This window comes from Engraulis encrasicolus, chromosome 20 (assembly GCF_034702125.1).
Source record: "Engraulis encrasicolus isolate BLACKSEA-1 chromosome 20, IST_EnEncr_1.0, whole genome shotgun sequence".
NCBI lineage: Eukaryota > Metazoa > Chordata > Actinopteri > Clupeiformes > Engraulidae > Engraulis > Engraulis encrasicolus.
In genome coordinates, this window is record NC_085876.1 from 36245604 (window position 1) to 36260603 (window position 15000).

General features: G+C 46.5%; 1 protein-coding gene across 3 annotated transcripts in view; it reads left to right on the forward strand.

Moving 5' to 3' along the window:
- fam131ba (family with sequence similarity 131 member Ba) overlaps positions 1-15000 on the forward strand; it is a 63483-nt gene that overhangs the window by 13518 nt on the left and 34965 nt on the right. For all 3 annotated transcript variants that reach the window (XM_063185849.1, XM_063185850.1, XM_063185851.1), the window contains exon 2: positions 13177-13214. In XM_063185849.1, the coding sequence (XP_063041919.1) occupies positions 13177-13214 (38 nt within the window). The remainder of the gene's footprint in view (positions 1-13176; positions 13215-15000) is intronic.

Genomic DNA, 15000 nt, shown 5'->3' on the forward strand with positions numbered 1-15000 from the left:
TCTCTTTCTCCCTGTATACACACAGTACTCATATCGTCATCCATCCATCCTGTATTCCCTCTTTTCTTTATGGCAAAGAGAAACATTGTGTGAGTGTGTGTGTGTGTGTGTGTGTGTATGTCTGTGTCTGTGTGTGAGTGTGAGTGTGAGTGTGTGTCTGTGTGTGAGTGTGTGTGTCTCTGTCTGTGTGTCTCTGTGTGTGTGTGTGTGTGTGTGTGTGTGTGTGTGTGTGTGTGTGTGTGTGTGTGTGTGTGTGTGTGTGAGAGAGAGAGAGAGAGAGAGAGAGAGAGAGAGAGAGAGAGAGAGAGAGAGAGAGAGAGAGAGAGAGAGAGAGAGAGAGAGAGAGAGAGAGAGAGAGAGATGTAATAAAGATAGTAAAAGCACAGACAGATGATCCATCTTTCTGACTCCTCTTCTTTCCTGGCTCTGCAATCTCCTGTTACGCTCTCTTCTGGTCTCCCTCCTCTTTACCTGTCTCCCTCTCATAACACATGCTTTCACCATCTCACTCGTTTGTGTTGTCTTTCCATCTTTCTTTCCCTCTATCCATCTCTCCTTTGTGTGTTCGCTATCCCTTTTTTTCTCTCAATCTATCTCTCCATCTCCATCTCCATCTCTCTCTCTCTCTCTCTCTCTCTCTCTCTCTCTCTCTCTCTCTCTCTCTCTCTCTCTCTCTCTCTCTCTCTCTCTCTCTCTCTCTCTGTCTCTGTGTCTCTCTCTCCATTTACAGTACCTATCTCTATTTTTCTGTCTGTCTCTCTCTCTCTCTCTCTCTCTCTGTCTCTCTGTCTCTCTCTCTCTCTCTCTCTCTCTCTCTCCATATCTTGTGTTCTCTCTATCTGTTGGGTGTTGGCTCAGAATGTGAGGTGAGTCAGCCCCTCCTCCCTCTCCTGCCACACCTCCACTCACAAACACTACAGCATCCCTCCTTCCACATTCTCTCTCTCTCTCTCTCTCTCTCTCTCTCTCTCTCTCTCTCTCTCTCTCTCTCTCTCTCTCTCTCTCTCTCTCTCTCTCTGTATACAGAAACTGTGACACACAGAGACACACACGCAATCACTTGCGCGCGCGCACACACACACACACACACACACACACACACACACACACACACACACACACACACACACACACACACACACACACACACACACACACACACACACACACACACACACACACACACACTCCCTTTCACTCTGTTGCTTGGCCACACGTCAAAGCGTTCTCCTGACTTCAGCGGGGACGACACACAGGGCCCCCTCAGCCAAAGCCGATGCGTCACCAACCTCCCCAGACACGCCAGGTCCCATTCTCCACACTGCTGCACACCGCTACCGCCCACCGATACAAACATATAAACACACACACACGAGAGAGAAACACGCACGCACGCACGCACACACACACGCACGCACGCACAGCATCGACCTATCTAGTCTGCTCCTCTCGTCACACGCTCTCCGACTAAACTTCATCATCTCTATACACTCTATAACTACGCTCATCTCACAATATCACACACTACTATACACACAACCACACACACTCTATCATCACTATATATACTCTATCTCACTATCAAACTCTATCATCTCACACTCTAACTCTATCTCCTCAGCTGCCGGTGCGAGGGTCTGGTCAGCTGTGGCGGTCTACCGCTGCGATGCGGCCGTAAGGCTTGGCTCTCTCTCACTCTCATCTCTCTATACACTATCCTCATTCTCTCTCTCTCTCTCTCTCTCACAATCATCTCTCTCTCACACATCCAATCTCACACTCAATCTATCTCTCATCTCTTCACTCAAATCACTAACTCAATCTTCTCTCGAGCGCGCGATAGCCGCGCGCGTCGCGCAGAGCGGCGGGCGAGGGCTGGACGGGAGCGCGCGAATCGCTGACTAAATACTCATATACTACTCACCCTCTACTGTCTCTAAATCACCTCACTCGTGGGGAATCTAGATTGGGCGTACGGGCAGTGAGCGCCGAGCGGGCGAGCGAGGGAAGGGTAACGCGGCGAGCGTGGGGGGTCCGCGCGAGATAGAGCGGGCGGGTCGGCAGGGCGCGTGCGAGAGAGCTGAGTGTGGAGCTGCGCGCCCAACGAGAGCAAAAGTCTTGGCGGAGACTGCACAGTGGGGGTGCCGGTAACACCGCCACCAGCCACGCTCCAGACCGGGGCAGCGGACCCGGGTAGGAGCTGAGCAACGCGCCGCGAGGAGAAGCTATCGGAGCAGGAGCGCCGTGAAGAGCCGCGCAATCGAGAAGACGCACGCGCACGACAAACGCGCCGGCGTACGACGCAGCCCGCAGCGACGAAAAGCGACAGAGAAAAAGACGCCTTGAAGTCGCAGATGGACGAGTAACGCGACGAAGCACGCCGAGGCACGGGGGGAAGCGAGCGAGAAGGCCGGGACAGCGAACGAGCCGCGAGACGCAGAGCACGAAGCAGCCGAGCAGAGCAAGCGAAGCGACGGGGTCCGCGCAGCAGCAGCACGCCGCGCAGACGGGGGAAGCAAGCGAAGAGAAGAGCAGCGCCGCGTCAGAGAATGGCACGATAGCAGCGCGTGGACGACGAGAGGAGGAGCGGCGAAGGCAGCAGCAGGCGACGGCGCGGAGCGGCGAGGCGGCGGGAGGGCGCAGGCGAGGCGAGGAGGCGATGAAGAGGCTGAGAGGCGAGGAGCGGCGGACGCGAAGGAGCCGGGCGAAACACTCGCAGAGGGAGCGCAAGCGAAGAGAACGGGAGCAGGGAGAAGCGCAGCCGACGGGAGGAGTCACGCGCAGGTAGGGGGCGCCGCGCGGGAGGACGCGCTCGGGAGACGACGCCGGCACGGGCGACGCGCAGAGCCAGCGACGCGCACGAGCACGTGCGCCGCGACGCGGCCGAGCCACGCGTCGCCGTAGACGCTACGTGGGCCAGCCGAAGGAGCTCGGGCGCCGCGCCGACGCCAGCGCATTTCTTAGCCGCGCGCGACGACGCCGCCGGTGCAGCCGCGCCGCGTCGCCGCGCCGCGCCTGAGCGACCGTCTACTGCGCCGCGCCTGTGCCTGCCTGCCTTGTCGCCGCGCCTCTCGCTCCTCGCCTCACTCTCCGCTCCTCTACTGCTCCCTTTCGTCTCCTTCTCCTCTCCTCTCCTTCCTCTTCCTCTCTCTCTCTACTCGCCTCTCCTTCGACAGAGAGGAGAGGAGCGGCGAGGAGGGGCGGTGAGGGACGCGGATGCGGAGAGGAGGGAGGGAGGGGTGTGGAGAGGAGAGGAGAGGAGAGGAGAGGAGCGAGCGACGCGCAGGGCGCAGGCCGAGGGAGAGAAGCGACGAGAAGGGACAGGGCAGGGAGCCGAGCCGAGCAGGGAGGGAACACAGCAAGGAGAAGAAAGTAGACGCCGCGCAGAAAGGGGAGAAGATAGAACGAGGCGAGAGAAGTAAGGGGGGGGTAAGAGCAGAGCCCGGGGAGAAGCGAAGACGAAGCGAAGGAGAACGCGGAAGAGCCGACGCGAGAAGCCAAGCAAGCCGACGCGCCATTCTGCCAGAAGAAGCACATGATTAACGTTGTCTTTTAGCCTCTCCTCTCCTCCTCTTTCACCTCTCATCCTCATCCTCGATCTTCCTCTCCTCTCCTCTCCTCTCTTCTCCTCTCTCCTCTCCTCTCCTCTCCTCTCCTCTCTCTCCTCTCTCTCCCTTCCTCTCCTCCCTCCCCCTCTCCTCCCCTCCCCTCTCCTCCCCTCTCCTCTCCTCTCCTCTCCTCTCCTGCTTGCCCATTAGTCCATGTCTGAGTCCCATGTGAGCTGCAGCAGGCCCAGCATGGCACTGGGAGAGGAAGTCATGTGCTGGAGCCCCTCAACCCCTCGCTGTGTGCGTGTGTGTGCGTGCGTGCCTGTGTCCCTGCATGCGTGCGTGCCTGCGTGTGTGCATGCCTGCGTGTGTGTGCGTGCGTGTATGCGTGCGTGCGTGCTTCTCTCTTGTCTTGTCTGCTGTGCTCTGGCAGGTATACAGTATGTGACCAGAGGTGCATCTTGTCACCAGGCTATTCAGGCAGCTGCTTGGGGCCCCGAAGCCTATAGATGGTGAAAGACATTCTTTTGAATTTTTGCTTGGGGCCCCAACCTACCCTAGAATCGTCTCTGTATGTGACTGATTTAGCCCATGCTTCAGGATGCACACTGACAGAAGCAGCAGGACAGAAACAGATGCAGATGATTGTTAGACAGGCCTGGATCAAGAGGTGTAAAAGGACCAGACTGTTGGTTTTTTTGGCTAAGGTGATGAAGAGCTGGACAGATGATCATTGGGACTGTTGATGGTTTTAAGTTCATGCATACAGTTTGTTATGTGAGAAGGTTAGGATTAAGCGTTGTTAAACGTGCGCTGTGTAATGTTTTTAGCAGTTTCTATACAGAATTCATGCTGCCCATTCAAAAAATGTTACCGTTTTCATGAATACAGTAACAACCACCACCATCAAATTCCAAGTATTCATTATGACTTTTCATACATGAAAGGCAATATCAGAGGCATTCCGATATTGAATAAAGGTTCTTATTTTCTGGGCTTCTTTTTCTCACCGGATTGGTCTGGTTTGCTGATGAGCAACTCACTGAAGAGTAGATCACAGGCCTGATTTGGGGACATGTTCTAAAAGGCTTGATGTTTTTAGAGGCACACACAAGACTTTGGACAATCCACAGGATGCACAGGACAGACTAAAATGCACAGGACTGAATACAAAGTGTAGGCACTTCTACCTAGCTCTGCTTTACTTGGTTAGCAAGACCAATAGAGTTGTTTGGGGTCATATTCTTCTTTTTTTTGTTTTATTGTCTTTTTTACTTTATTTATGATAGGAAAGTAAAGGTGGTGACAGGAAGCGAGTGGGGAGAGAGAGACGGGGAGGGGTCGGCAAAGGACCCGGGCCGGGAATCGTACCCGGGTCAGCCGCATGGCAGGCGAGTGCCCCACCGGTTGGCCACGACAGGGCTTGGGGTAATATTCTAAGGGGCATAGTGCTCAAAGCGTGGATATAGAGAAGAGCAGGATTCGAATGGTTAGATTCATTGACGTAGGAAGAGCCGGAGAGAAGATCATGGGTTTGTTCATGGGCTGGCTCTAATCTAAAGGGCACGCTGCTGCTGCAGCTGTTACTGCTGCCAGGGACGCTGAGAACTTTGGCCAGGCCCAGGACAACGTCGTCTGAATGGGCCCCCCCTCATTACAATGTAATGAGGACCCAACTCTGGTCCCCCTCTCTCCCTATGCCCAGGACAACTGTCCCCTTTGTCCCCCCCTGTCGGCACCCCCCTGACTGCTGCTGCTGCTGCCGCGTGTTGTGTACAAGAGGCACAGGAAGGAATGTTGGCCGCGTAGGCTCTGCGTCACCTCAGGTCTGGCTCTGTTGTGCTTCACTGTCAGAGCGTTAACTTGCCCTGCTGCTGTCTGTTGGCCAGGCTTGGTATGTCAACTCAGACTGTGTCTGGGAAAAAAATGCATGTTGTGTGCTTGTGCGTGTGCGCAGAGGCAAATCTAGGGTCAGGTGGGGCCCCAAGCAAAAATGTAAAAGAATGAACATTTGCACCAAAATCTCCACTACTGTGGTAAAGTTTGGGCTGTCACTCACTATCTAGGGGCTTGGGGGCCCCAAGCGATTCCCTGCCTTGCCTGGTGGCAGGATGCACCTCTGAGTGTGCGTGTGCGTGTGCGTGTGAGTGTGCGTGTGCGTGTGCGTGTGCGTGTGCGTGTGCGTGTGCTTGTGCGTGTGCGTGTGCGTGCGCGTGTGAGTGTGCACGTGTGTGTGTCTGTGTGTTACTGCATCTGTCCATGTTCATGATGTTTACAGCTCATTTGTGAATCTAATTCATGGGTTCCACGTGAGTGTAGTCAGGTGTGGTGCATGTTGGTTTACCTTGACATGGCCCAGTTGCCTGCTGGCTGGCAGGAGAGTGTAGACATTGCCACCTGCTGTTTCTACTATCTCTTCTCCTCTCTCTCTCTCTCTCTCTCTCTCTCTCTCTCTCTCTCTCTCTCTCTCTCTCTCTCACACACACACACACACACCTATGCACTCTCTCTCTTTCTCTTCTGCCTGTATATTGTCTCTGTCTCTGTATGTCTCTCTCTCTCTCTCTCTCTCTCTCTCTCTCTCTCTCTCTGTCTCTGTCTCTGTCTCTGTCTCTCTCTCTCTCTCTCTCTCGCTCTCACTCTCTCACACACACACACCTATGCACTCTCTCTCTTTCTCTTCCTGCTTACTTCTTTCTGTCTCACAATGCCTGTATACTGTCTCTGTCTCTGTCTCTGTCTCTGTCTCTCTCTCTCTCTCTCTCTCTCTCTCTCTCTCTCTCTCTCTCTCTCTCTCTCTCTCTCTCTCTCTCTCTCTCTCTCTGTCTTCCTGCATTCCCCTGTTTGTATCTCTATGTCCGCCCGCGTGTCTGTATCTCTGTCTGTCTGTTTCTCTCGATGTATCTCTCATTTTATCTTTAGTCTCTTTCTTTCCGTCTTTCCTTCTCTCTCTTCTCTTCTCTTCTCTTCTCTTCTCTTCTCTTCTCTTCTCTTCTCTTCTCTTCTCTTCTCTTCTCTTCTCTTCTCGTCTCTTCTCGTCTCTTCTCTTCTCTTCTCTTCTCTTCTCTTCTCTTCTCTTCTCTTCTCGTTTCTTCTCTTCTCTTCTCTTCTCTTCTCTTCTCTTCTCTTCTCTTCTCTTCTCTTCTCTTCTCTTCTCTTCTCTTCTCTTCTCTTCTCTTCTCTTCTCTCGAGGGTGTGCCGCCTGTGAGGCCTTGAGGCCGCCCGCCGTCCGCCTTTGCAGTATTTACTGCCAACCAGCCACACAATTAAGCCTTCCGCTGATTAAAACCAGCCTGCAGAGATTCACGTCTAAAAAAGACACTATACCATACGCCACCACATCAGTGTTCTCCTTTCCTTGTTTATATTAGATGCAGTCATCTCTGTGGCAGTGTCATGTGCGGCAGACAGATCTGGACCCTGTTTCTCAAAAGCATTGTTGCTAACCAGTTAGCAACTTACTAGGTTTCCAATGGGAAATTGCATTGCAACCAAGTAAGTTGCTAACTTAGTTAGCAAAGATGTTGTCAAGAAACGCACCCCAGATTGATTTTATATGTTTATTTATGTGTTTACAGGGTAAAAAGCATAACAGAGATTCACGGTGAAGAGAGACACTATACGTTGCCACATCAGTTTTGTTATTCCTTTTGTATTAGATGTCATGGGCACTAAATCTGTGTGCTGGTATCCTGTTGTGCAGACTGTTGAGATTGTTTCTATTGGTTTCATTATTAATATTTATGCATTACAGGGTAAAATGCATGCCACAGGTTCTTGCCTTAAAAAAGACACTATGCATCTCCAGACCATTTTTCTCCTTTCTTTGTATATTGGATGCCATGGGCACTAATCGGTGTGGTGGTGTGGTGTTGTGCAGACCATTCAGATTGTTTGCTGATATTTATATTTAGGCGTTTACTGGGTAAAATGCATAACAGAGATTTGCGACGAAGAAAGACATTCTTTTCCACCTCCGTTTTCTCCTACTCTGGTATACGAGAAGCCACGGACGCCAATCTGTGGGCAGTGAAATATTGCAGACCGTTCAGGTTGTTTAATGTTTGTTTATTTATTTAATATTCATGCTGTTTGTTCATTTGGCGGGGTAAAATGCATAACAGCTTCTAATTATAGCCAAAGAGCTGATTTACTACAGCAGCAGGAGCTGATGTTTGGGCCCCATGCCAATGACGGAAAACAAAGGACTTCAAACGTACAGGAGGACGGTACAAAGGCATAGGCGGATAAGCGCATATTACTATGCAACAGGGTGCACAGTACATGCACAGTGTTTGCTTCTATATGATGAATGGCTTACACTGTCTCTCTCATGATGAGAAATTTTAAATCAATGTGCTAGCCTTTACCCATACAGAAGTTTAAGAAGTAGGTATATCCTCTATTCATCATGTATGATACTTAGACACGTGTGTGAAATTGGAATAAATGACTCTGAGTTTGACCCAACTGAGGAAGAATGAGGCAGTTTATCTTCAAGTTAAGATTGTACTACAACCTCAAACTCAGAAAAAAGTGTTAGGATGAGCGTAAATGTAAAGCAGGATGACGTACAGTAATATATTTTATTGCATACACATGAGACACGTTTTGAGTCACACATTTTGACTCACTGACTTTTTCAAGGTATGGCTTATTAGGCTACCTGCCTTGTTATTCCATCGAAGAGTAACTGCAAAATGCCCCAACAAATGATACACCACTATACTGAACTGCAGTGTCATTACATTATATTGCATTAACCCACAACACGGCGATATAAATTTGGTGTTACCAGAATGGCAATGACTAGCGCGCTAAGCCCCCCACATTTGGACTTGCATGTCCACGGGAACCGTCGAGTCCGGCCGGGGTTATTTCCCGATCCCACCCCGTCTCTCTGTCCCACTCGCTTCCTGTCACCATCTCAGACTGTCCTATCAAATAAAGGCATAAAAGCCCCTAAAAATATATATATATAAAAAGAATGGCAATGACTGAGTCAAAGTGCATTAAAGGCTTTCTGTTATGTCATAGTAGATGGTAATTAACCTTTCAATGACTGTAATGACTGTTACAGCATGCCATTGGTGGTACGGCGTGCATTAAGTAGCTACATTTACCTGATGCTTATATCCAAAGCAACTTACAGTTATTTTTAAGCACAGGGTATTGGTTACACTCCCTGGAGCAATGTGGGATATGGGAGTGGAAAGGGAGTGGAAGGGTGGGATTCAAACCTGCAACCCTATTACACAACCCACCAGGGGCCGCATCTGAGCGCCCAATCTCTGTGTGACTATCTCTGTCTTATGCTAGGCCCAGCCACTATGGACCTTACGCATCTAAGAATCCTGGTCCTAACCTACGTTGACCTTATGACTCTACAATCTCTATCTATCTCTTCTTCCTCTGCCTTCCTGCTATTTCTGCCCCTCCTCTATACCTCTCCTTTTAAAACCATCTCTAACAATGATGTTTTTTCCCATTTGTTAAGCACTTTGAGTTACATGCCTTGTATGATACAGTGCTATACAAATATTATTATTATTATTATTATTATTATTATTATTATTATTATTATTATTATTATCTAAAGCCAGCTCCTCCTTAGCCACTAGGCCACAGCTGCCCACCACATTATCTCAGTTTGTCGCCCGAAGGCAGAGGGCAGTATCAGGATTCCATAGAGGTCACAAGGCAGATCCATAGTTATTATTCATAGTTTATTTATTCTTAGAATGCCACAGTATGATAGGATTACCACTAATCTATCCGCAACCCATTTGGCTGGACTGGGCTCTAGGCAGTGTAAAAAAAAAGTGTCTGCACCACTGTAGCCCCGGGACGGGTTAGAAGATCAGATTAGCAGGCGTAATTATTAGACATTCAATTTTGGGGGAGAAAGTGTTTTTCTTTTTTAAATGTTCGAATGTTGAATTTTCTTGTCCCCTCGAAAATAATCTTTACAGTTAGGACTGTCATGTTAATTAATCACATGAAGAAATTACTAGAAAATATGAGAAAGAGCAGCCATCAGCAGATGTTGGTAACTCCACACAGAAGCTCACGTGTTTACTGTAACCATTGACAAAAACAGCTGATGCATTCTTGTAAGTTTTTAGCCAGGCACACTCATCAGTGGTATTACAGTTTTTCTCGATTGCTTACACACATTTTTCGGAATCAGTTCTCGAATTCTCAAAACTCTACACACAAATCTCCAAACCTCACACACAACGGGCAAAACTCCTCACTACCTCTGAAAAATGCACGTCTTGTCTCAAAACAATGTACTCTCTTCTAAAAAGGTCATTTTGTTCTCAAATGACACACACAAGCAGTCATTTTAATACACTCTTATGTGAACCATTGAACACTAATATGCACAAGGTAAAACTCTATACTGAACTTGAAACACAGTTTCTTCAGTGTTCTACTTACTAAAGAGGGTATTTTTCTGTAGTAAAATACCTAAGTATTGTTTTTACACTCTGAATACAGAATTTTACATATTTTTCTGACATTTAAAAAAATGCACTAATTTATTGTAAAATATTGGGTAACCACATGAAAGTGATGTCTTGTATAACATATTGAGTTCAAAAACTAAACAAATGTGTTTTCTCCTTGCATCCACACATTTTTTTTACCAATATGACATGCAATGTGTCCTTATGGGGTGATGATTTCAGATTGTAAACCGGTATGAAGAGAGTCTGCCCATGTGATGAGGAAGTGAACGGTTAAGTTTAGTATTTTCAATGACAATGTGTTCAATGTGACAACCAGGGATTTCCTTCATGAAAATTGTGTGTAATCCAGATGTGTAGTGGTTTGAAAAGAGTGTGTTTTAAAACTGAAATGTGAGTGTAAAGAAGGAATTGTGTTTAGTGTTCAGAGACATTGGTTAGGGGTGAGATGTTCAGAGAATTGTGTGTGAAGTACCAGAAATTGTGTGTAAGCATTCGAGAAAAACTGTAAGCTGCGTGTAGACCAGAAATGACCTACGCAACCCAGGTAGCTGAGGTTGCTGAAGAAGTTTTGCCATGAATTCGCTTTATTCGCTCAGGACGTGACATCGACATGTTTGATTTAGCTCTGGCTTGACAGTCTGGGACATTCACAAATATAAACATTCCAATTGGTTTTCTCTGTTCATTACCATAATATTAGCTCGACTTTTAATCGCTGAAATTTGCCCTGGTCGCTTTGTTCCTGGCGAATTCGCTTTGGTCGATTTAGTCACCGAGCCTCCGAGAAATAATGACTTCCGTCGCTCAAATAGTGTGGGACGTTCTTGGTGTACACATACATCGATGTACAGTACCCAAGTGCACAGGTAGAGATAAGATAAGAGATAAGAGATAAGATAAGAGACACTTTATTTTAGGGATACATCTATTAGCACTAATACATACAATGTTAATGCCTGCATTTAACATGTAGGGCATGTACTAAGCAAATGCTAAGGCCTACTAGGTCCTTACTAAGGTTAAATTGGTAATACGGTAAATCCCTTATTGTGCATGAACAACACATTTGCGAATACATGCGTAACAAATGTTTGATTTTGCTTTGTACATGCCTTTCAAGTTACTTATACAGGAACATTGTATGTATTAGTGCTTATAGATGTATCCCTAAAATAAAGTGTTACCGATATTTTTTGTATTCATTTTACTACCAGCGGAAATGTGTAATCCATATGACTGTAGTATGACTGGATATGGAGACAGATTATCCCCTGGGTACAATTATGTGTTACTTGATAGAGATGAATCGGATCCGCTTTCTCAGGTTGCTTTGGAGTTGCCTATAGGATATCACCATGAGGAGAGACTGGAGCATCAGTCTAGTGTCTGCCTAGTTTTTGTATAAGGAAGTCTTTGCTTTTTGTTTTTGTCAGTTGAAGTTTGCTTTGCTTAGCAATTACAGAAAATACAAATAATACAGTACATTTGAACCACTCCCTTATACTCATGCTGCAGACTCCCTGCTGGTCCTAACTACTGGTGATGTTACAATGAGCAGGGATACTTGACAATGTAATTGTGGTGATTAAGTGGTGGTGTGCAGGGTGCAATAATGGTTTCTGCAGATAGTAATCCCGGGTGGCTTGACTGTCCATTAGTCCTCGGAGCAGCTGGCACCAAAACAATGTCTTATCGAACTCAGCTGCCAATAAGGAACACATGCAAACACCCAGGGGCATAGCACCAAATAATTCTGGGTGCCATGCACAAGTGGATCACATAGGCCCTTCAGGCCCTTGGGTGCGCCAAGGGGCCTTTTTTTATAATAGCTCAGGGGTTCCCAAACTTTCCCAAGACAAGGTCCCCCATATACCGGTAGATTCCAGCCAAGGCCCCCCTTACATGGGCCACACTATCTTTTTCTGAACACCTTCTTTCACAACCATCGTCTACAGTTTGTCTGTGTGTGAGTACCCCATTTGGATATATAAAATAACAATAATAGCAGTATTATTATAATAGGAATATTGTTCAGCTGATTTTTGTTTATTTTGGTGTAGGCTACATTAATTATTCAATTATGTGTTTTGTTTTGCTATACTTTTCTCTTCCAACTTACCGCTGACCCCCTAGCACCCGTTCGCTGCCCCCCACTTTCAAAACCACTGTAGTAGCTCAACCCCACTTGCAGCCCCACCACCACACAGTCCCTGGAGCCACCTGCCACGAGGACACGTAGCCTACAGTAGGGCTGGGCGATATGGAAAAAAACCAATATCACAATATGGATTACTTTATATCACGATAACGATATATATATATATATATATATATATCACGATATAGCACAATTACATACATTTTCAGTTATTCTCTTTATTTGCTCTTTATTTTTTCATTTTGCAAAACAACCTTTCTTTAGAATGGGTCTTTTTATTCTTATTTTCACAGTTACATTAACTTATAGTGTGTATTGTGACAATATGGAATGTAATTAAATGATATTCAATCGTATAAAATTGATAAAATTACTATCACGATATAAACGATATAGGAGAAAGGTCACGATATGCACTTTTATACCATGATAACGATATATATATCGTCATATTGCCCAGCTGTAGCCTACAGCAGTGTTTCCCAACCTTTTTTGTCTTGTGTACCCCCAAGCCTTTTCGTTGTGCCATGAGTACCCCCTAAGTCAAGTTCTATATCGCTTTCTCCATCCCAATGTAAATAAGCTCCATATATTTGTTAAAATGTATTTTTCTCAAGTACCCCCTGCAGTGTGCTCGCGTACCCCTAGTGGTACACGTACCCCTGGTTGGGAAACACTGGCCTACAGCATCGTTTTTATTTCCAAATCGGCATAGTTTACCGTGCAAGTGGCGGAAATGGCCCCTTGCAGAGTGCTAACATTTGGTGTGGGTAATGATTCTAATTATAGTGCTTTTGTGTGAATGTCAGCAAAAAAAAACGTGTGGCTGTGCTTGTCAGCTGTGCACAGCTGGCAGTACGTGTGTGCAAGGGTTATATAGCCTTACTGTATAATGGAAGGCTGTCTCTCACCATCTCTTTTCTCTCTTCTCTCTCCCCTCCCTTTTTTCCCTCCTTTTTTTCCCCCTCTCTTTTTCCACCTCTTTGCACTCTAGCGGCGGATGCGGTTCCGGTCCGGAAGGAGGGAGAGCAGGTAGGTTCTGTGCAGCGCAGACAAATGCAAACATGCAAAGACTATAGATTGACACATGGTTCTACTAAAACACACTTGACACATACAGTACTAACACACATTAGTTAGCCACATTATTGGCCAGGTGAGAGACATTTGGCTTGGAAATGCGCTTACTCAATGTCATTGCAGTTTGCAGGAGCTATCATTTTCATAGCCATCGGAAGGAAACATACTACAGTTGACTAATAATATTTATCATGCCGATAATAGGCTTCTTGCATATGCTTCATAATGCTACATATAGCACTGACACAGTTTAGTGACTCACAGGTAAGGACTCTAGGGCCGGGGCTATTTTGGATCTCATAAGCTGTTTTCAGGCCGAATGGTTCCAGGTGATGCTTCCTTCCTGCATCACTGGCACGGGAACCCAACGTGCTTATGGTGAAAGAATGACCCACGTTCATACCACATTGTTTATTTTTTACAGCATGTGTTCTTGGCTTGCATTGCGGATCAACTATTCAGTTCCAATATGCTCTGATATGTGGTATGAATGCGTCAGATGATGTGTTGGGTACTTGCCCTGGCATGGTTTTCTGCTGGCTTGAAAAAGCTAATAGAGATGTGCATCACTGTGTGATGTAGCACCGCATAGCAGAATGCATGTAAATTGTAAATGTGGTAGACGGTCAAACGCAAGCCCTACTGATGTACACAGTGAAGCAAACATGCAGCATAGGTGTTAGTTCTTACACTGGCCTAACCTATCAGCATCATGCGGATGTAGGGTGGCAGTAGTCCAAGTATTGCCTAGAATACGTTTAGGTGAATTCAGGCAAATTGGGCCACTTTTTTCCATTAACTTATATGCAAAAAGTGGCCCAATTTACCTGAACTCACCCCATATGTGAGACAATACTTGGTCTACTGCCACCCATCTGCAGCCTAATCTCAGTGAGGAATGTTGAATCTTATGGTCTGCGCTCCAAAGGCAATTTGTTACTCTCTGTCCCTTGCTTTCGTACAGAGCAGGGGGAAAGGGCCTTTGTGTTTTCTGCACCTATATGGAACAATTTACAAAAGGACTCGAAGTTAACAGATCTGATTCCATTGAGCGATTTTAATTCCAAGATGAGATCACTTGAGACTGACTCCCTTCTCTGTAACTGTTTTAATTGATTTGTTATTGCGTCATTTGATTTGTCATTTTAATGCAACTGGAATTTTATTTTGTAACTTGTGCCGCCACTTAGCCAGGACACCCACCATGTAAAAGAGATTTTTAATTTCAACGGGTTTATTTTCCTGGTTAAATAAAGGTTAGATAATTAAAAAAAAATGAATTGTATGACACTGTCTCTAAACCATCATAAAAAGATACATAGCCCCTCGCCACATAGGCCTACACTTGCTGTGTTATTGTGCAGTGCGTTCTGAGCAGCACTTTTACAGAAAGCAGCTGTAGCCAGTCAGGAGATACAGATACACACAGTGGCTGTCTCTTTTTATTACAGTATATACTGTGCAGGAAATGGTCAAAAAAGGTACTGCAACTATGCTGCTCATTGAAACTGGACTGCCTATTGCCAAATTTGATCTTTACATGAACGTTTACGAAGTAATACAAATCTCACACAGTGTCCCTTTAAATCCATTGCTACATCCATTGCTACATGTAAGCCATCCCTGGTAACATCATGTTCATCTCAGTAATGCCAAACAGTATACAGTGACACAACAATCAAGTGTGGGTGTCCTATGGCAGCTGTGCAGACAAACCCAGAATATCCTTCATCATGGC